Below are 23,808 nucleotides of genomic sequence, written 5' to 3' on the forward strand. Positions count from 1 at the left end.
ATATTTCATTGTAAATTATAATCCAAAGGAATTTCAATAAGAATATCCAAAACTTGCCGTGCCAACAGTTAAGAAGTAAATTTAAATTAAAGTTTCAAAATCAGTTCAATTACCAGTTGTGCAGGTGGATCCAGTCCAACCAGCGGCACAAGTGCACGAGTAACTGTTTCTTCCATTGTGGCATCTTGCTCCGTTTTTGCACGGGTTTGATGCACACTCATTTACATCTGAAATAGAATAATAAAGTTTCATTTCTTATATGTAGAATTATTAAACTTAGATTTTGCTGATATGAAATTCGGAAATCCGCATTATTTTCAGATTAGGTTTACATTTTTGTTTGTATTAAGTTTAGGAAGCATTTCTGATTGAACCTACCTTTTATTGATATCTAAACAAACCTTATACATATAACATCGTAATTATCAAATTTCATTTTAACTTTATCATCTTTTATAACTTTGTCATCTTCATCACCATTGTTTGCCATGTTATCAACGTTAATACCAACATTTAAACAAAATCATAAAGATATGTTATGCAAATATTAACTATCAACAATTTTATTATTTCCATTTTGATCAATAATCAATGTATACTAATGTTGTTTATACATGTTGTATCAATGCCATGTATGTCACTTGATCCTCCACGTTCATTTTGATATGCATAATTGTCTCATTGGAAAGTTTAGTTATATAAATGTATATTATTATATAATGGTTTTTTTTGTCTTCTATGGGGGTTTTAAATAGCCAAACGAATGAAAATTTAGAAAAATACTTTGAAAAAATATTAATAGTCATCCTCACGCCCAATTTTATAGGCAATTGGGGATTATAGCCTTTATCATAGTAATGAACATTATTCATCATTTGTCATCATTTTCTACCATAAGTGCTAACTATTGTTCAAATATTAGACATACCTTGATCACAATTTGTTCCCGTCCACCCAGCCGGACACGAGCAAACATAGCTATTTGCATTGATATCTCTACACGAAGCTCCGTTCTTGCACGGTCTAGTTATACACCCTGTAACGTACAACTCTGAGTATTTGTATCGACAATTCTCATTGGATAGTTGGCACCATTAAATTTTCTTTATACATGTTTATAGATAAAATAAAAATTGACAAATTAATTGTGAAGTATTGTAAATTCCTTATAAAGGCTTCTGAAATGTTATATGGTCCCATATAAACGACTGTATTTTCATATAACCGTTTATATTAGACCATATCACATGTCCAATATATCTAGAACTGAATCGGTAAGGTGAATAAATATGATATTAACACATATAACTTAAATAAAGTTTTATAGTTTGTAAGAATTAAATGTTTCAATTTTTCAATTGTATTTATTTTTCTTATTTTTGTGCATTCATGATAATAATGAATACTTAACAGATGGCATTTTTCTACTATAAATACAGCATTTTTATGCTGTTTGCTCTGCTCTGAAAAGATATTTCATTGTATTTGTGATATTTCACAGGGAAATAACCCATCTTACACACTAGGGTTTGAAATTTTGATCATGGTATATATAGATACATATATAAAGTACGTCACCAATTGAAACATGAAAGAAACATTTTTCTATACTTACACCAGGTATCATACATTGATATATGCCAGTCACCGCCACAGTATTCATTTCTATTTCCTGTGCATCTCATGTTACATCCATTGCCTTTTGGGTAATTCCTCATAGAATTACCACAAAAGCATTCTTTTGACCACTGTAAATGAAAACTAAAACTGTTTATACAAGCTAAGACTGATGTTTAACCCCCTCCTGCAGTTAATGTCGTTTGGAAACATTTAAATTTTAAGGATTGGTGTAGGTTAAATATGGGTCAGTAGGTCAAGGTAAAGGTCAGCCAATATCAATACTTAAATGTGTGTACAAATAATACCAAATGTTGATACTTTAATAAGAAAACTTTAAGTCTATAAACAAGGGGATCAGTTGAGAAGAAAAAAATGTCAATGTCTTCGTAAACGTGATTGTAAAAGAACACCTCTCTAAGTAAGTTACAGATCCCACGGCAACAGCAAAGTTAAAGACTTATTGTTCAATAATTTAAAAACTAATAGTTAAATAATAGCCGTTTTGTTTCGATTCGATATTTTGACGTTTTCTTTACCATTAATGTGCTAAATGTGCTAAATTCTTTAAGATATTTAAAGCACATTCTTTCTGCATGAGTAGGTAAACATTTTAAAGTATTTTGAACTTATTCAAAAGAAATTGCATATACAATATGTAAAACAGTGTTGCATTTAGTATAATTATTCAATTTAATGAATTCTTGCAATTCAACTAATCAGTATATAACAGAATAGAACATCTAGTTTTATGTAATACAAGGAACACCTTTATGTTCCTAGTCGTCTGCGTTCACATGCCGCTTTAGCCTGTGCAGGAATATATCTAAATGATTTAAGGGCTCATGGAAGATTGATATGTTATTCAAATTAGTTCTCTCGTTAAATAAAGTCTTTATTATCATTATTATTATTATGATATTTGAAATTCAAAAAGAAAATACAAACTGTACTGTAAAAATAGACATACTTCAGTACCGGCGTATCTGTAACCTTTAGCCTTACATCTCCGCTTACATTCGTCACCTGAGTTTGAGTTGGAATCACTAACACGACCGGACATAATTCTTGTAGATCTGTCAGTCCAACAACCCATATAACCGGATGGATAAGCTACAATAAAAACATATCAAACGTTTGCATCATTTATAGTCAACATCGAAAATGTTAATTATCTTTATGCTTAAAGCTTTAAATGATAGTGATAATTTATTATCTTTATTCCAGTCAGCTGTCGCATGTATCAAGTTAAATGCATTAATGAAGATATTGTGATATGAAACAATACTGCTGTTATTGTTATTGCACATGTTGATGAACTCATTGTGTATGAACTCTTTGTGATAACATGCGTTAACCAAGTTATTGTGTTTGCATGCCTAAATAAAGTCATTGATATTGCATGAATTAATGAAGTTAGTGTTATTGCTTGCATTTATGAAGTCTTTGTTTGCATGTATTAATAAAATATGTGTGATTACATGCATAAATGACATTATTGATGGTGCAGGCATTAATGAAGTTATTTTGGTGCAGGCATTAATGAAGTTATTTTGGTTGCAGGCATTAATGAAGTTATTTTGGTTGCAGGCATTAATGAAGTTATTTTGGTTGCATGCATTAATGAAGTTATTTTGGTTGCAGGCATTAATGAAGTTATTTTGGTTGCAGGCATTAATGACATATTTGTGGTTGCATTAACTAATGAACTATGCTGTTGCATGGATATATGAACTCTTTATGGCTGCATTAAATAAAGAAGCTTTTGTGAGTGCATGCATTAATGAATTCAATGTGATTGCATGCTTTTATAAGTATTTGTGGTTGCATGTATTAGTTCTTTAATGAATTTATTATGATTGCATGCATTAATGAAAATATTGGTGTTGCATGCATTAATGTAACCTTTGTGATTGCATGTATAAATAAATTTATTGTGGTTGCATACATTTATCAAGTTAATATGCTTGCATGCATTAATGTAATCTTTGTGGTTGCATGCACTAATGAATTCAATGTGATCGCATGCTTTTATAAGTATTTGTAGTTACATATATTAATGTATTTAGGATTTTTTGTGACTGCATGCATTAATGAAATTATTGTTATTACATGCATTAATGGAGTCTCTGTGGTTGCATGCATTAATGAAGTTATTGTTATTACATGCATTAATGGAGTCCCTGTGGTTGCATGCATTGAAGAAGTTATTCTGGTTGCATGCATTAATGAAATTATTGTTATTACATGCATTAATGGAGTCCCTGTGGTTGCATGCATTGAAGAAGTTATTCTGGTTGCATGCATTAATGAAATTATTGTTATTACATGCATTAATGGAGTTTTCTGTGGTTGCATACATTGAAGAAGTTATTCTGGTTGCATGCATTAATGAAATTATTGTTATTACATGCATTAATGGAGTCTCTGTGGTTGCATACATTGAAGAAGTTATTCTGGTTGCATGCATTAATGAAATTATTGTTATTACATGCATTAATGGAGTCCCTGTGGTTGCATGCATTGAAGAAGTTATTCTGGTTGCATGCATTAATGAAATTATTGTTATTACATGCATTAATGGAGTCTCTGTGGTTGCATACATTGAAGAAGTTATTCTGGTTGCATGCATTAATGAAATTATTGTTATTACATGCATTAATGGAGTCTCTGTGGTTGCATACATTGAAGAAGTTATTCTGGTTGCATGCATTAATGAAATTATTGTTATTACATGCATTAATGGAGTATCTGTGGTTGCATGCATTGAAGAAGTTATTCTGGTTGCATGCATTAATGAAGGTTTTGCTGTGGCAAGAATTAATGAAGTCATTGGGCTTTCATGCATTAATGAAATAGTTATGAAGTTATTGCTGAGCATTCTTTCGATATTTTGTATCGTTTTAGACATTTCACGCGAACAATTAATTTAGCTCGCATAAAACCAAATTTTGGAATTGTAATGACAAATCACCACTGAAGTTGCTTTTGACGAGTGAATTAGTATAATGTATCAGCTGAAGTGTACGGATATCTAATATTTATATCATAACTCGCCAGAGTGGTCACACTTGATAGTATCATTAAATTTTAGCAAACACCAGTAACTGTTTGCACTAATACATGAATAATTTCTTATTCATGTAAATATCGTTTCCAGAAACACTCTGTAGTTTACTCCTCTGTGTGTGTGCACGAGTGCTCGTGCTGAAATTTATAACGATTAACGAATGGCTTTTCATTTTCCTAATCAAACAATTTTCGTCTTTCTAACTGTTAAAATGCATACTTTGAGGTATATTCTGGCTAAAGGTCTAAATTACTTTTAAAATTTACATGTACTGCACTAACTTTGTTTAAAATGAGTGTATGTTGCACGTGTTTTTGACTGATTTTGTAAATTTACTAACGGTCAAAATAAATTTTAAAAACACCTATTTTAACAGACCTATTGACAAATACAATACCAAGTAAGCGGATTATGAAAATAAACGATCAAATATTCGGCTGGTATAATAGACAAAAATAATTCTAAAGGGGTAACTTTGATATTATTCATAATCGCATTATGTTATTTTATAATCATGTACGTGTACTATTGCCCTCCATTGTTTAACATAAAATTTCAATTCTCTTAAACGTAGTTCACGAAAACAAAAATGTTGAAATGTGAGTGCACAAACTGTTTTAATATAATTATATATAGTCTTTTTTTCTTTGTCAAATGTGTCCGTGTGCCTTTCAAATATACATGTATAAAAGTGTGCGATGGCACTATGAACACTTTGTTCAAATTTGTATCATTTATTAGACGCAGATTATAAGTAGATATGCATTCGTCCATTCAGCAAATGGGGGGGGGGATAACCTTGCTTTTTTATTTTTTGTTTTAACAAAATTAGACTTTTTCAAATTCTCTGATAAAAATAGCTTTTCTGGTCTTCAACATGTCACCGAGCTTTAAGTATTTGAAATAAACGTTCAACTTTAAATACAAGGTACCATGATTTATTTCTTAATTGACAATTTTCATAATTTCATAATAATATAGTGTTGGTAACTTTAAATTATACATAAACCATAAATACGTTGCGCCATACTTTAAAATGTGTATGATTTTCTCGGGCATTAAAAAAACGGTTATTTTTGAAAAGCTGTATGTACAAGAGACATATATACAAAATATTTTTTTATATAATTTCTCAAGTATTTTTCTAATGTTGTTGCTGATATTAATTGTTATTCTTTTTTGAATATATCCAATAACGCAGGAATGTGCAAATAACGTAAAAGTAACGCCGAATCTGTGCAACGGTATTGCAAAAACGAATAACACAGTAAGTAAACGAACCAAAATATTTTGTTATAAATCAAATTCGTAGAAATGAATTAGTGCATAAGGCTGCTACTACATTATACTTTAACCAGCATTAATATTTTTTCAGGAATACATTTACTTCTTTAGATCATTCGTGACAAAGACAACCTAATTACCGTTTTGTAGGTGACTTTTGTGTTTTGTCAAATATATATGTTCATTTAACACATCTAAAAGACTATTTTTTTCATAGTCTGTATACAAAAGACATTTGTAAAACTACAAGTGCCGTATAACAATAGAAGGAAACTGGTAAAATAAGATTTAGCTACTTTTAATGAGCTAACCGCCATTGCTTCAGTGCTTCATTCACGAATTCACCGTTACCTCGTAAAAATTATCTTAATTACGTTTTATCTGCCAAATTAAGTGTATAAAGATACGAATAGATTGGAAAATGTCGAATATAAAAAATCATTACGTAATATGTATGTTATTGTGTTTGAAGATATCAACGAAACTAAAAATCGCCATCAATACGCTAGTCCGGTCGTCCTTTTCACGAATGATCTTGAAAAATAAATATTTTCATAGAAATATTTTTGATAAGGTTTAAAGTATAATGTCTCTGCAACCGTATGCGCTAATAGATTTCTTCCAATTTGGTGTACAATAAAAAAAATGGTCCATTTACTTATAACGGTGAACATTTTAGCCACTTACTTGCACAATTCTGCGTTACTTTTGCACTATTCCTGCGTTATTTGCACATTCCTGCGTTACTGGATTTACACGGTGTATCCACAGAGTTTAAGTGCATTGTACTCAGTCATTAAAGGTCAATATATTTTGCTGATCAGAACAGAACAAAAAAAAATGACTTAATACTTAAACATGCCGGTCACCATCATTATTTATGCATCCGTACATATACATGTAAATCATACATATATATATAATAAGAATCTGCAATGCAATAATAGTACAACCATGTACATTAAGATGTATATAAATGAAAACAATGGAGAGTAATCTGAGAAATAATAACAACGTCAAACTCATGTTACTAATTAAGCTATGCAAAAATGCATTCATAAGTTTGAAATTTATGATAAAATCTTAGAATATATTTTCTTCTGTTTTCATTATAGGGGCAAACTGAAACAAAGTTGAATTCGTCTTCTTTATCGTTTGTATTGCAATCTACGCAAGATTTCAATATTACAATGGCGACCATTTTCAAATGATGTTAGACGATTAGAGTTGCGCATGTACATGATCATATATGAACCTAATAAAATATACGTACAATTAAAAATATTTTAAAGGCACATTATGCCTCAGAAATCTTTTAGAGAGGGCGAGCATTAATTTTATTTTATAACATTTCAATAATGGTTTGAGAGCTTGTAAGATGCTTGTTTAATGAAGAACGTAGTGATACATTCGTGAAATGAGCCGTGTCACGACAAAACCAACATAATGCATTTGCGACCAGCATGGATCCAGACCAGCCTGCGCATCTGTTGGCTATCAGTTCCTTTACTTGTAATAGAGTTGGTTAGCGAACAGCATGGATCCTGATCAGACTGCGCGGATGCGCAGGCTGGTCTGGATCCATGTTGGTCGCAAACGCATTATGTTGGTTTTGTCGTGACACGGCTAAAATAATGTGTCATAAAAGTAGCAAATTGTAAACAAAGTAGTATCTTGACTTCCATACAAATTACTAAACCACTATATAGCATTACTTTTTGGCAATCAGCAACAGAAGTTAAAAACTATTATTTTTTGGAAACTATAAACGTGCACCAAAAATGAAAAGTTTTATTCTTATTACTATAAACTTTAAGAGCCTCATCTGAAAATAATTACACATTAACCGTTATTTCGTTGATCAAGTGGGGGAAAACAATAATGTACCAATGAAGGTCAAAAGTAATTTCAAAATATATAAAAATAGCTCTTAATGATCAGTAAACAAATAATGATCAATAAATAAATATATCAAATTCTGTGTTTTGTATATATTGTATATTTTGCTTGGATTTTATCAATAAATTCGTCTAAGGTTTGTGTCATCTGCAGCTGTAGATGAAGTCAAGATATACAGTATTTTTAATAGATAGTGCAGCATCAGTGAAAGGGCGAGTATGGCAAACAGTAATAACTTTAAGGTCTAGGAATATTTTGCTGTAAGCTTAATATATAAAACTCAAACAGATTTATTTTACTTTTATCAAGTGATTAAAAAAATGTTTGACAAAATCAAAATGGCGTAACAATGAAAATGACGTAACTAAATGACATTATACAAAGAATGATATAATGGTTTCGTGACATTGAAAATAAAGTTTAAAAAAGAAATATTGAAACTGTTTGTTACCTAGGACAGCATTGTTCAGAAACACGGACAGAAGAAATACCGCAACCGCCCTCATCACCTTCAAATGATAAGAGAAAGTTAAACATGCATGTATATCAGATAACTTGTTACACATATAAAGTGAACAAATATAATAGTTAAGTCCTCTTTGGATTTGCCCTCTTTTTGAATAAATGATCTAACAGTTCTGGATCCGGTCAAGCGGCTGGATTTGGTACTTTACTGGTGGCGTATAGGATATCATATGCGCGTAGTGCTTAGAAAGATTTGCAAATTTTAGGCTACTCGAAACAAGTCCGTTTGCACAATACTAATAATTCATTCAAAATGCTATAAAATCGCACAGTATTGAATGCGAATGAAAATGCATTGTTTATTAACATTTTAATGTCTTTTTTAGAAACACAAACTAAATCATAAATCGTGAATTTTTAACTGTTTTACATTGACTGTGATGTATTAAGTCTAGAACAAGCACTAATATATGGTTTCTTGTACTCTTATTTTCCTATCAAAATTATGTAAATACATTTTGTAATGTAAACGAAAATATGTAAAATGATTAAAACTCTTAAACTCGCAAAACGTTTTGTTATAATTGTATAATGAAACCCGCCTCACGGACTCGTTGTAATAGAGCCGTAGTTTCGTTTTTATTTAAACAGACCAAGACATGTTTTTGTTCTAAAATAGGCCATCCAAAAGCGTTTGTTTTGCTTTCCCATTACCATTATGATTGGACTATAAGAATCTTCAGACAAGGACCGGAATATCTATCACAAGGGTAACTGTTTAGAGCTGGATATTCCCGTCCGTGACGAACGATGTTTGATTCTGTTTCTTGCATATTGCATGTCAATCATATTTCGGACAGATATTACGAAATCTAGCATTTCATTTAGTACTTTTTATATTCATTCATAACAGTTGTGGTTCGACAGATTTTTCTAGGACCGGTGTGAATTGCAGATGATCCTGTCTGATATGCAAGAATAAGAAAGGTTGTTACACAGGCCAATTTTGTAAAGCTAGAAACGCATACATAGGTGCTTAAAATTATACACCCAGACACTCCCAAAAATTTCCCCTCGAATTTTCACAAGTTTATCAATTTGTAAACTCTGAAACAGACAAGAAAAATAAAGAAACTTTAAAAATAAAAAAATATCTACACATAAATTAACTCACGTAACACGTGCTATTCCTCCGTATTGGTGAAAACACGACCTCGTTATTATTAGTGAAAGAAACTCGAGCTTGAATGCCCGCAAAATTTGTACTACATATGAAATGCCAACAAACGGTCTTTGGATTATATCTTTATTATTAATTAATGACCTGTATTATTTATAATAAAAAAGAAGTTAAAACCTCTGTTAAGTAATACATTTGGCACAAGCGTCGTTCTTAAATCGTACAAGACAGCTTAAAAACGGGTAATGCGATTTAATCAATGCTTTATAGTTCATAACTTGTATCATAATTAAATTCATTATAATCGTTTATATAATTCGTGTATGTTTACAGGCGAAGATTCCTATTTTTGTACCCTATCAGTCAATTGTCGTATAAACTCGGCACTGTTCTTCCGGAGAGTGTTAGGACAAGCACAACCCGACAAGAAACTTAAATTTCCATTGGTAACCAAAAAGAAATGATAAAGAAATAATATCTGTTTGATTCGAACCAAAAGACCTCCTTTGACCAGTTCCGAAGTACATATTCTAGATGGAGAGATGATAGGGTAATAAGCCAACTCGGTCCTATACAAACTCGGCTGTAAGCACGACACGAGTCAACTAGGCTTTCTAATGATTATTATCAAAGGAAATAATTTCACGTCGGATGAAATACTTTTAAGTTTCAGGGGCGTTGGAATTGTTTTCAAGAATTATTTCTTTGAACAAGCGAAATTGTTCCCCCCGGGATTTCATCTAGCACACTTTGTCATGTTGTTTGTGTTTACAATTTTATAACAAACATAACCAGAGAAACCAGTAACCCCCGCGACCCACATAAATATCTATACAAATATTTTTCGGAAAAATATCAAGATATTCATTTTACAAAATCATAAGGGCAGCATCTGTTATAATTTAGGAAGTTTTTATATTCTATCCTAAATATTTGTCAGAATTAATTACCAATTATTTTTCAATTGTCATTTAATAGCCAATCTCTTGAAATATATAATAAATATCAACTTACAGTGAAAAAGAAATGAACATAATGGCACTTTAATGTTTGTGGCAAGTGTTGTTTCGCTCGAGCTTAAATAAATATATTAAACTAAATGCGATGACGACAGGGCTTCAGTATTGAGTCACTACATGCAATAAATAGTAGTTCTGGGCAAGGAGGATAAATTGAGGACTTACATAACCTTTAAGTTTAGTTATGAAACAGAAACATATGTAACTGCTATCCTGCCAAATAAGCATAGATCAGCATTTGCAAAGTTTCGATGTGGGGTAGCCTCTATTAGACTCGAGAAAGGTTAGCTTTCAACCAAAGAATTTGTCCAATCTGTAAAACTGGCATTGAAGATGAGAAACATGTTATTTTATATTGTCCAAGGTATGAGGATATTAGGAAAGATTTATTTGCCAAAGCAGAAAATGTAAAATGCTCAATTCTTAAGGCTGTCTGATGACAATAAACTGTCGTTCATTTTTTTCCAATACTGAAATTGTAAAATGTGCTGCAAAATCCTGTTTCAATATTCTTAAAAGCAGAACTAACTGGTTGTATTCCCGAGAACTGTCTCTTATAATGTTAATTTTAATTGTTAAACATTTTATCCAAAAAAACTGAGGATTTTACATTAAATTATTGAGAAATTGTACTAATCAGTGTATGTATAAGCCTGATTTTTAGGTTTATAAAATATTTTAGTACTTTTAATCATTAGACAAAGATATTTGTACAAAACTCCCGAGGTCTCTTGAAAGGGTAAACATAGTTAATGATTAGTAACTGATCCCTCAATCTTCCTTTATCTTATTTTTAGGCAAAGACATTATATGTACAGTCACTTAAATTTGAATAATGATTTATTTTTACTCATAAAAGTTTTATCTTTCCAATGATGCGAAATAATTTTATCTGCATTATGATTTTATATGTTAAGAATCTATTGTTATTCAGTCTAATTTTTACAGGTTTAAGGAAGAGAACAATTCAAGGGTTTTTACTGTAAAGAAATTTTACAAGAAACTCTTTAAGTGTTTTAGAACAAGATTAGCAATAGTTTCTTATTTTAGCAATGTTAAGTTGTAATATGCACATGAATATGGAATGAGAAGAGAGGTAACTCTGTAAGTTATATTGGACATTCTTGCAGGGTTGCCTCCCTTCCATTAGATTATTTTTTAGTCTCCTGTAATTCTGATAAGAATGGCCGTACATAAATAACTTTTACTTTATATATTATGTCATTTAATTGTTTTATGTTTTTATGAATGGGTGAGACTCAGATAAAGAATATATATATATATATATATATATATATATATATATATATATATATATATATATATATATATATATATATATATATATATATATATAGTACGGCAATCTTCTTCCACTAGTGAAAGCTGAAAAATTGCCATATGTCTTTCATTCTGTTTAAGCGACATAAGACCAAAAAAAAAAAAAAAAATACACACACACACACACACACACACACACACACACACAAAATACAAAAAAAAACAATGATATATTACCATGACGACAGTTCATCTTCGTACTGGCGTACATTATGTCTCTTGGATAATGAAATGGCCTTAAAACTTTATGCAAATTGCGAAAATATTGCCAACGTGAAATACAGAACATCTCATTTCCGTCACTGTATAATTGACTGTTCGTATGACTTATGGTTCATGAATTCCTGCATTGGAATATTTAATATTGTTTTGGACAAATCGTGATTACTGATGGAGTAATAAACCGAAATGTGTTTTGTCATTTTGTTATACTTACTAGGCATGTTAACACTTCCTTCATCATTAAAACGTACTCTCCCCTTGTTCTGTAGTTTGGAAGTTATAATAAATAAGTACTCTTCACAAAGTAGTGATTTATAACACAAACACGTGTATACTCAGTCTATAAGATAATAATTTATTTTCCTAAAATCCTTAACATCAAGACTGGCTAGACATGTTACTGAGCATGCGCAATATGTGTATATTTATATACAGCTAACAGCTGGTATTACTACAACCAAACCATAATTTTTCACATTCTCTTCATATTCTTGCATCTCAACATCTCATAATTTTAACACGGGCCGTAATATTAAATTATGATTTAACTTACTTTTGTGTAATATATCATTTCATTTCAATGTTATAGTAACCCTACAACACGATATGAAGTTTTTACTGAAAAATATCGCCCATAACAGCAAACTGAATAATGTTCCAGACCCGGTTTGCAAGATACCGTGTACCTTTCATCAGAATTCAAGTTTAAATATAAAGGTACAGCTTTAAATTGAGAAACATGTGATCTGTAGACAAGTTCAGCTCAAAAATTTTAACAAATAAACGAAAGAATATCAACAATTACTTTTTTCACTGAAATGAACAAGGTTCTGCAAAAAATAATATATAAAAAACTACAATAAAATATACTTATTACATAGTTGTTGAGATAGGGCACAACATGGGCACAATTTAGGGAAACGCTTGTAATATGTTTCAGGGATCACGCCAAGTAACATGTATGTAACATTAGTTTAACACATGTAATAGCTGTATTCCTAACGTCCCATACTTATATATTTTTTAAAACAATTGTAACAATTAAGTGCAAAATATTAATTCCACTCTTATTTCGCATAACATTTGTAAGATTGCTATTAAAACTATGTCACAAACTTGTAACATCTATGCAACGCTACTGATTCCGATTTCTGACCTTTATAGGGCTGAACTTGTAACAATTGTAACAATTTTATATAAAGTTTTCATTTCACTCTCAACTCTCGTAACACTTATAACAATGCTATAACAACTATGTTACGGCCCTATTACATCTATGTTACCATATAAATTCAAATGTATGACTATTTTTAGGGATTGTGCTGTAACATTTATAACATTCAGTAACATTCAGTAAGATATGTAACAATTATTTTTATTAACCATAACGCTCGTAACATTTGTATCAATGCTGTAACAACTATATCATCTATGTAAACCTGCTTAATTCGATTTCTGACCATTTTTAGGCTTGTGCTGTTACAGTTGTAACATGCTATGACATTTGTAACAATTTTATATGAAGTTTTCACTTCAAACTCTTGTTACACTTGTAACAATGTTGTAAAACCTAGATCTATACATTTATAATACAACCTTCTAACATCTCATCTATGTAAGGTTATTAATTCCGATTTCTGATCATTTTAGGGCTTATGCTGTATCGCTTGTAACAATTATATATGAAATTTTCATTTCACTATCAATTCTCGTAAAATTTGTAACAATGCTGAAAAAACTACACCATTGCCATACTGTTGCACTTCAGGACTTTGCCTAAATCGTCACGAAAAAGGATTTGCAGTGTTATACATAAACTACATGTAGTGCACTATCTGATTGCAGTCCACAAGACGGAGTGACTTCAGCCATGCCGGTAAAACGTAGATAAAACAAACAGAGTGTCCAATTTTGATAATAAGATTCATATGATGTAAATCGAAACGAAATTGTGATAACATGATTATGTACGATCCTGCGACAAATGCGAATTTTCATATCATGTTTGTTTTTGCCCCGCATTATATAAGTTTGTCTTGGGCTACAACATTTCATCTGTTAATGTAAATATTGCCGAAATTAGTCTCGTCCTATTATTCTTCATAAATCTATAAATCATAACTTAAAATTCTTATCAAAATAATGGTAATTAATCATGTGCAATGATTCCAGATGTCCAATATGTTACAGACTATATAATATTTCTTCACAGGTGATATATATAAGATGAGAATTGACGAACTTTAGTAAAATTATTACCCCAGCAGGACATAGACTGTATTGTTCCACCTGTATTTGCACTTTGAGATAATACATCAGCTACGAACGATAAGTTCGAATAGCATGTAACGTTTTGAGCACTGTCTTGTAAATTGCAGGTTTCAGTTTCGTTTTATTAGATCTCATCATTTTGCAGACTTCTTGACTTATTTAACGCCACATTTCCCAGCGTGGAGAAGTTTGATGTGTTGTTCATTCCAGTTTCGTCGAAAAATACATAAACGCCATGTATAAGTGAAGTCACGATTCCCAAAGATGATGCCGCTGCTAACAGGCAGAAAACTATTACCTTCGCTCATCTTATATTCAAAACCATATACAAAAATACCTATCCGTCGCGATAGCAACCATGATGAACGCAGCAAACGTTATGTTGCAAGTGATAAAGAACATTTATATCTTGCATGGCACATCATATTGTAAATAATAGTCCAGATAAATGGCGACCTCAGGAACAGGCACGCGAGACTCATAATAAATATTCCAGCGGTTGACTTTTCATTCTTATTTGAGTATATGTAAAGTACCAAACTGTTGCCAATAGTTCCAAATAATGAAAAGAATGACAGATAAACCGTCACAGTGATTGTATCAAGTTCTTTCATTGTTCAAAGATCCTGTAATTTAAATATATAGAAATATATTTTTGGTAAAAATATGTATTTTTAAACAGTCATTGAAAAGTTAAGTAATCATTTGTATGAGTCCGATGGAACTTTATCCTTGAAGGACTTCAGCAGTACAAAGCCGTTAAAAATTTGTAGCATAGTAAGGATTTAAGAAATAAATGAAAATACATGTTTATTCAGCATCGATCATATATTAATTAAAAGATCCAAAGAAAAGTTTAACATGGCATGTCTGAAATTTTCATGGCAATATAAAAATGTGTGTGTAAATGTATGTATACCCGAAAATGTACCAGAAGCCGTCATCTAGTTTTCAAGGAAACACTCATTTAACATTATTGTATGTGTTGAATCTGAAATTTTAATTGTGTACGGGGAAATGCCCCAGAAACTTCCATTTCATATGTATTCAGAAATCGACTAGATTATACATGTATGTTATTTAATCTAAAATTTTGAGAAAAATATATACACTTTTTTATATGTTCACCTTAAATACAATAAATGCTTAAATAGTCTCGCTGTTGTACAAAAATATTGTTGTTTTTTTTCTCTAAAAATTGGGGGGTTTTGAAGGACTCTCGTAGTGTGACACTGATAACTATCAATGATTGTCATAACCGCGAAAGTCAATTTATTTCTGAGTATATTTCATGATTATCCTTTTCATATCATTCTGTTTTAAGTATGCATTCTGTTTTAAGTATTCCATGAGATTTATTTAAGAAATTTAAATTTTATGTTTCAAGACTTTTAGACCTCAGTAAAGTTTCTTTAAATGTCTTATCAAAAAGATCAAATCTAATCAATGCCATAGAAACAACCACACATTTTACGAACTATGCATATCCTTTTTCGAAAGTAACCACAAAAAACATTCTTTTTGTGAAGGGTCTAAAATGAAATTCTTTAAAGAAATAATGAAATTCTTTAAAGTAGCACACATCAAAAAGATAACATAAAATCGAGGGTTGTGCTTATATTTACAAATCTCTTTTAAAATACATGCATATAATATAACTGAAAGAAATCGTAAAATATTTTGACATTTTTCCTCCGAAAACATACAGTCTGCTTTTCTTAGTTATCGGCGGGATATTATTACACAATTCTGGGTTGTCTATAGTATCATGTGACAGTGGTTGAAAAGTCACTGAATGCCGGGAACCACTGTTGTGACACGTGATGATGTTGAAAAAATTGTCTTTTCTATTTATACCGGCTACTTTAACATGTATAATGCGTTTGTAACCACTAGATTAAGAAAAGATCAGGTTTTGATGACAATTTTGTAAACTTTTTTAATAAATAAAGAGATGAAATTTTACGTTCACGTTAAACAAAATAGACCAGTATTAAATGTTCATTTTTGTTTACATTTTACCATCTGAAGGCGAGCTACTTTGTATTGCTATATTTATACCAATGTAATAATGTTTTTTCTACAATCCCTTTCATTACCATATAGCAATGCAGACTATATTAACTGCCAATAAATAATCAGGCTAATAGCAATAAAACACGATGAAATGATAATAGATAGACCGTCTGTACATCCGTATTTTGATATTTTGATTACGAAATACTTTAATCATTATAAAATGAATAATCAAATATATAATTTTACTGATTTTTTTCTTTAATTTTTTTTAAAGATTAAATTTTACGAAACATTTTTTTTATCAAATACTTTACTTCAAGAACTACTAGTATCAATGGATATGCTTTGATATATAGATAATAAGAACGTATTTCATGTCAAAACGTGAGCAATTTTCATGTAAAGAAAATAAAACAGCATCCAACTTATACGAAATTTTAACATGAACCATGCCGAATAGAAGATTTGATTACTTACCTGTATTTAAATAGCTGACAAAAATAAAGAAGAAGATCCATCTTGAATCATCCATGATAATTGAAGGAGATAGAAAATTCCACGACACTCAATGCATATTGTAAGACTTTGTAAAAACAATGAAATTAAAAAACAAATATTTGGAAAACTAAATAATCCGCGGAATGATTTGTTGCACTGCTTCTTGCTAGTAGCTAGTGCATCTGTGAAGGGAATTTGAGTCTCTATATTCGACAAACATTAAATGTCAATGTTTGGCATTACCTTGCAATTTACATTTATAATATTGTATGCAATGATCAAATGTTTACCTTTAAAATCATTGGCGTTTTCGTTTGATTTAATGCGTTTTATAATTCCATTATTATATGACATTTAGTTATGCTGTATGCAAATGAATTGTTTGTCCAATTTGGTAATAATGGTGTGAAAACAAAGTATACAAATGTAACAGATAAAAGGGTTTTTTTAAATGAGATATTCCTTAAATCCTGTGGTGTTAAATTCATTTTGCCATTTATAGCATTGCCTATCTCTATTATCATTGCGTTTTCGCTTGCCTATATTTGCATAAAGTGATCATTACCTTATATAAAAAGCAAGATCATGCTAGTTTATTACTATATATCTGCTTTATTTGTCATTATACTTGTCAGTAGATTGTCGAAATACCGTTATGATACATATTTGTATTTTCATGTTGTTGGTTTTTGTTCTTCCTTTTTGTTTGTTTGGTAGGGTTTTACGTCGCATCAACACAGTATAGGTCATATGGCGACTTTCCAGTTTTAATGATGGTTGAAGACCCCAGGTGCTCATTTGTGTGCTATTTCAGGGAAAAACGGGCACTTGAGTAGAACCACAGACGTTCGTAACAAGTTTTATACAATTCCTTCTTTTGTGTATGAAAAAGGTGTAATCAAAATACATTGCCATGTTCGACTATGCACTGTTGTTTTGTGCAAAGTTGGTTTAAAAGTTATTACAAATGATAATCGTTTATATCCTTGAAGATCGTCCAGCACGACATTTTTGTTGTGTGAACATGCTTGTGGTGCATTAAGTTCCTTCTATTTGACCTGTTTCAACTCGGGTGGTTGCAGAATTCCAACTTGAATACAGCCTTATCACCCTTAGGATATGTTGCCTGTTTTTTTTATTTGTCGATAAGTCATCTTGTCTGTAATATGCAGGCTTCATGATCTCAGACCCTCTTTTTATATTCCATTTTATTTAGTTCCGCCCATTATTTTCTCGTTTAGGGCAAATACATTTTTAGCTCACCTGAGCACAACTGAGATATTGTGATCCCCCACCGTCCGTCGTCCGTCGTCGTGCGTCATCAACAATTTCTGTAAACAACAACTCCTCTGAAACCGATGACTGCACAGTAATCAAACTTTACAGGAATGATCCTTGCGTGGTACCCTGTCAAAATTGTTCAAGTGGTTTCGGTATGTTGCATAAGGGAGCCAGGAAAGGTGTTTCAAAAATGCAAGCTTAAAAAATCATCTTGACTAAAAGTACAAGGCCCAGAGCTTTGATATGTGGTATATGATATCATCTTTAGAACCAAAGCTGTTCAAAATCGGCCCACCGTCATAGGTTTTCCTTTTATGTATTTACTTCCTTTTAGTTTTAATAGGTTTATATGATTTTATTATTTTGAAATAAGACAATCTCATTAATTGAAACTGATGTTACTTGAGATATGTAAATTCACTTAAGTTGTAAATGAGACATATAAAAGTCAATTGTTTAAGGTAAGTTATCAAAACTTTTGACATGAATACTGTTTTGCTATTGTGAGTAGTCTCTCTCTAATTGAAAGACTGAAATATGTTCATAGGAAGAAATATCAATATAATAAGTTAAGCACACTCCCTTTGAATTGCTGAATTTTAAAAGCTTTAAATCAAAGAAGGTAATAACAAGACATTCCCATATACCCCAATATATTATATTTATTTTAAGCTTAGATATTTTGCATGAAGCATCCCTTGTTGGCATCTACAAAGTCTATATAAATCATGCTCCTAGGGTCAATATTGGTCCTGCCCCATGGGTCACATAGATAGAAAAACTTATTGTCATATATGGATTATGTAAAATTACAAATCCCAGCTCTCAGTTATTTGGCATATATCATTACACAGAAAAACCCTGCAATTGTTCCAAAAATCATTTCACTGACTGGTGACAGGTCTGGGGTATGTACTCCACAGCGGAAAAGCTGTGGCATGTACAATTTTTTTTTTTTTTTTTTTTTTTTTTTTTTCATTTATTTTATTTTTCACAAACATATAAACACAATCATTCACATTTACATAGAAACTCCACACAGAAAAAAAGTAAAAACAAAACTTTCAAAAAATTCAGAAAGAAAAAGAATAAATCTACTTAAAAAACTATCATTCTTACACTAAACAAAAAAAACACACACACACACACACACGCACACACACACACACACACACACACACACACACAAGACAGGGGAAAAAAAGACAAGTGAATCAGTTTCATTTAATTTTTTACGTTTTATGGTTTATACGTTTAATTTACATAATATTATTGTTTTAGTCATCAGTATTGTTTGTTAAAGTGTTAGATAATTTACTCCATTTTTGTTTGTACGATTCAATTTTATCACTTGACAGTGCAATTGCTTCTTCAATCTGTATCCTTAACCGCAAAAAGTTTTTAAAAATATCAAAAGTGGGCTTTCTTCCTTGATATTTCATTTTTAAAATGTAATATTTCATTAGAATAATGATATAATTTACTACATTACTATTTATATTGGTTGTAAGCTCTCCAAAAAACACTGTTTCTTTACTGTATGAAAAATGAAGATTAATGGATAAGAGAAAGGAATGCAAGTTTGACCATAAATTTTGCACAATATTACATTCCCAAAAAAGATGATGAAGTGTTTCTAAACTACTGCAGCAAAAATCACACAAATTTGAATTGCATAGATTATATTTGAAAAGCATAGTGTTTGTTGCAGTAAGTCTATGGATGAACTTATACTGAAAATTTCTTAATGTCACATCTATAGTACATTGTAGTGGTATAGTATATATCTTAATCCAATTCAATTCTATATCTATTTCTTTTTCCCATTGCTCTTCATTTTTATTTTTTTCCTTCTCATCATTTTCAAGTTGGATATTATATAAAAGTTTATTTATTGTTTTGGATTTTTGAATTTTATTGAGAAGCGTATCTTGTTCTTCCATATAAGTTGTGTTATTTTTTAGTTTCTCAAGGTATTGTTTTGGTATATTGTTTATTAGCATAAAGTATCTTAAATAATCAGCATTTTCTATTCCGTAAATTTCTTTAAAATCATCATATTTATAAAAGGCTTTTCTCCTATAATCATAAAAATGTTCTATATAAAGTATGCCTTTATCATGCCATGTTTTATAATAAACCAGTTTGTTGTCAATTTTAATGCTAGAATTATTCCATACTATGTCTTTAACATTATCTTTGTTTTTATTGTGCTCATGCTGAATGTGAAACCAAGACGAAAGAACATTATTCATGAACGAATTATGTGGATATAAATTATTGATATCATTTTTTGAAAGATTACACTGGAAGATAAAATCATTTCCATTTTGCTTTATCTTGTGTTTTACAAAAAGTTTCCATGAACTCTCATTTTCTTTGTTTATATACCTTTTTACCCAGCTTGCTTTTACTGCATTAAGATAATATGTAATGTCTATCATTTTTAGTCCACCATTTTTTATATTAAGTTTTAAAGTTTTGCGTTTTATTTTTTCTGGTTTTCCTGCCCATAGAAAGTGAAACATCGCTTTAGTTATTTCTTTCATCTTATCATTGGATGGGTTTGCTAAAACTGAAAAAGGATATATTAATTTTGGCAATGCAAAAGTTTTTATCACTATTACTTTTCCCATTAACGTAAGCTTTCTGTGTTGCCACTGCTTTAAGCAATTGAAAAAATCTTGAAGTTTAGGTTCTAAATTTATGTTTGTATTTTTCTTGTAATCTGACGAAAATAAAAAGCCTAATGTTTTTGCTGAATCAGATGTCCACTTAAATTTTCTATTTTTACAATATTCTATGTTAGTATCTTTAAATGACCCGACTCGTAATATTGTTGATTTCTTTGAATTAAGGTTTAAACCGGAAATTTTACTAAATTCTGATATCACATAGACAAGTTTTTCGAAAGATTTAACTGAACCATCGTTTACGAAAGTTGCATCATCTGCAAAGAAGGATTGTTTTATTTCTTTGTCCTCAACTTTTATTCCTTTTATTTCACTATCTTTTTCTATGTAATTGGATAAAATTTCTAAACAGACGATGAATAATGATGATGATAAAGGACATCCTTGTCGAACACCCCTTTCTATGGTAAAAGGTTCTGAGAAATGACCATTATTTACAATAATACTTGAAATATCAGTGTAAAAAAGTTTGACCCATTGTATAAAATCTTTACCAAAATTGAACTTTTGAAGAGTATTAAAGATAAACTGATGATTTAAACTATCAAATGCTTTTTCATAATCGGCAAAGAATAATAAACCTGGTTTGTTTTCTTTTTGAAGATATTCAATTATTTCAAAAATCATCCTTACGTTTTCACCAATGTAACGGTTTTTCATGAAACCTGTTTGATTGAAACTAATTATAGTTGGCAAAACTTTTTTGATGCGATTAGAAATAGTTTTTGTTGCTAATTTATAATCCACGTTAAGCAAACTTATTGGTCTCCAGTTTGATATATCTGTAAGATCTTTTTCTGGCTTTGGTATAAGGGATATAATTCCTTGTCTTTGAAGAGTTGTTAGTTTTGATATTTGAAAAGAGTAATTAATCGAATCAAGAAAATATTTTTTGATGCTATTCCAAAATGTCTTATAAAACTCGACGGTTAAGCCATCAGATCCTGGACTTTTGTTGTTTTTCATTTCTGATAAAGCTATTTTACATTCATATTCATTTAATATTCCTTCACATATGCACTTTTCTTCTTCATTTAATGATTTAATGTCTGTATTAAAAAAATTTAGATTTGATTTTTGTGGGGCTCTGTATTTGTATAAATTTTCAAAAAATGATTTTTCTTCTTTTAATATTTGTTTTGCGTCTGTAATTTCATTATTTTCTATTTTTAACTTGTGTACAATTTTTTTCTCCGCATGCTTCTTTTCTAAGTTAGAAAAGTATTTACTATTTTTTTCATTTTGTTCTATGTGAATAGCACGTGCTCTCAAAATCGAGCCATTTACACGGTATTCATAAATTTGTTCAAGTTCTTGCTTTTTAGATATCATTTCTTTATGTAATTTATTTTCATTGTTTTGTTCATTATTGCTAGTAGTTAGTATTTTTTCTTCTAATTGTTTTATTTCTTTCATCAAATTTAACTCATTTTCTTTTTCTTTCTTTTTCTTTTGACTTGCATATCGAATTGTTTCATTTCTTATTGCTCCCTTTATAACCTCCCATAGAGTATTTGGATTGCATGCTATATTTATTTCTGCTATTGAGATTATAGTTGCTTTTATTTGACTTTGGTACTTTTCATCTAGTAATAAAGAATTGTTCAATTTAAAATAGCCAGGCCCTTTTGTCATTGCATTATCATTTATTGTTAAAGTTACTAAAGAGTGATCTGTTTTATATCCGTGTGAAATATTACTTTTTGAAATGACGTTACATAGCACGTCAGATACTAAAAAATAATCTAATCGGCAATATATAACTGGTTTTCCATTTGAATGCCATGTAAATTGTCTCTTTTCAGGGTGTTTTATGCGCCAAATATCACATAAGCTACATGTTTCTAACATACTTTTTATTTTATCTCGACATTTTCTACTTGTTTGAGGTTTTCCATTCTTTTTATCGATATTTGTATTTATCACTGTATTAAAGTCGCCACCGATTATAAAATTATTTTCATCGTTTTCAAGAATAAAATCTTCGAGCATTTGAAAAATGCTCATGTTATCATCATTTGGGCCATAAATGTTCAACATGGTAAAAGCTTTTTCATTTATTGTTACTTCAAGTACTATTAATCTTCCTATTATTAGTTCTTTTTTATTCAGAATTTTTACATTACAATTATTTTTTATAAGAAATGCAACACCTTCTTTGTTTGATTTATTTCCACTGAAGAAAGACATACCTTTCCATTCATTTTTCCATGATTCTGATTGATTTGTTGAATGGGTTTCTTGTAACATATAAATAGAATAAGGTTGTAAATCAAGCCATTCAAAGATTTGTTTTCGTTTCCTATTATTTCCTAACCCTCTAACATTTAATGTAGCTATTGTAGTTTCCATATTGAAGAAACAGGCATTACAAGTATGAGTATACAACCATAAAACCTTAAAATTAAAACTGAGTCACTTAGGACATTCACATAAACAGAAAAGAAAAGAAAATGACAACTATGTTTCATTTAACAAGAGGAGTGTAGATTGATCCATGTATTTTTATATTTCAGTATGATTTACGTTTCCTGTAGACTTTATATAACAGATAACAAATTTTTATGTTAAGTATGATTAGATTTCAGAGTGATTTATGATGTTTGATCTTTTGCATATTTTTTCCTTTAATAATAAATTTCATATACATATGCATGCATGCACACACGTACGCACGCACACACGCGCATACACTATAACAAATCCATAAATACATACACACATGCATGCATACATGCAAATATACATACATACATACATACAAATATTTATTACAAATCATATAAAAAAAAATGCTTAAGTATTTGACTTAAACCTCTTTCAAAATTTTATAAAAAAAGTACTTGTTTAATTATTTTGAATTCAGTATATGTTGTTTATCTTATTCAATTTTCAATGACAAATAAAATAATAAAAAAAAACATCCAAGAATTGTTCTTATACTTTAAA

The 23,808-nt window shown here is 30.2% G+C and overlaps 1 protein-coding gene across 1 annotated transcript in view; it reads right to left on the reverse strand.

Moving 5' to 3' along the window:
• LOC132724491 (fibropellin-1-like) overlaps nt 1–9,613 on the reverse strand; it is a 32,426-nt gene extending 22,813 nt beyond the window's left edge. Inside the window, exons 1-6 of the mRNA XM_060709363.1 lie at nt 9,510–9,613; nt 8,322–8,379; nt 2,588–2,730; nt 1,616–1,748; nt 929–1,036; nt 114–227 (exon numbers count right to left, since the gene is read on the reverse strand). Coding sequence (XP_060565346.1) covers nt 114–227; nt 929–1,036; nt 1,616–1,748; nt 2,588–2,730; nt 8,322–8,376 — 553 coding nt within the window. The 5' untranslated portion in view covers nt 8,377–8,379; nt 9,510–9,613. The remainder of the gene's footprint in view (nt 1–113; nt 228–928; nt 1,037–1,615; nt 1,749–2,587; nt 2,731–8,321; nt 8,380–9,509) is intronic.
• Nucleotides 9,614–23,808: the final 14,195 nt, after the last annotated feature.

The sequence above is a fragment of the Ruditapes philippinarum genome, unplaced genomic scaffold (genome assembly GCF_026571515.1).
Source record: "Ruditapes philippinarum isolate M1 unplaced genomic scaffold, ASM2657151v2 ctg977_1_1_1_1, whole genome shotgun sequence".
NCBI lineage: Eukaryota > Metazoa > Mollusca > Bivalvia > Venerida > Veneridae > Ruditapes > Ruditapes philippinarum.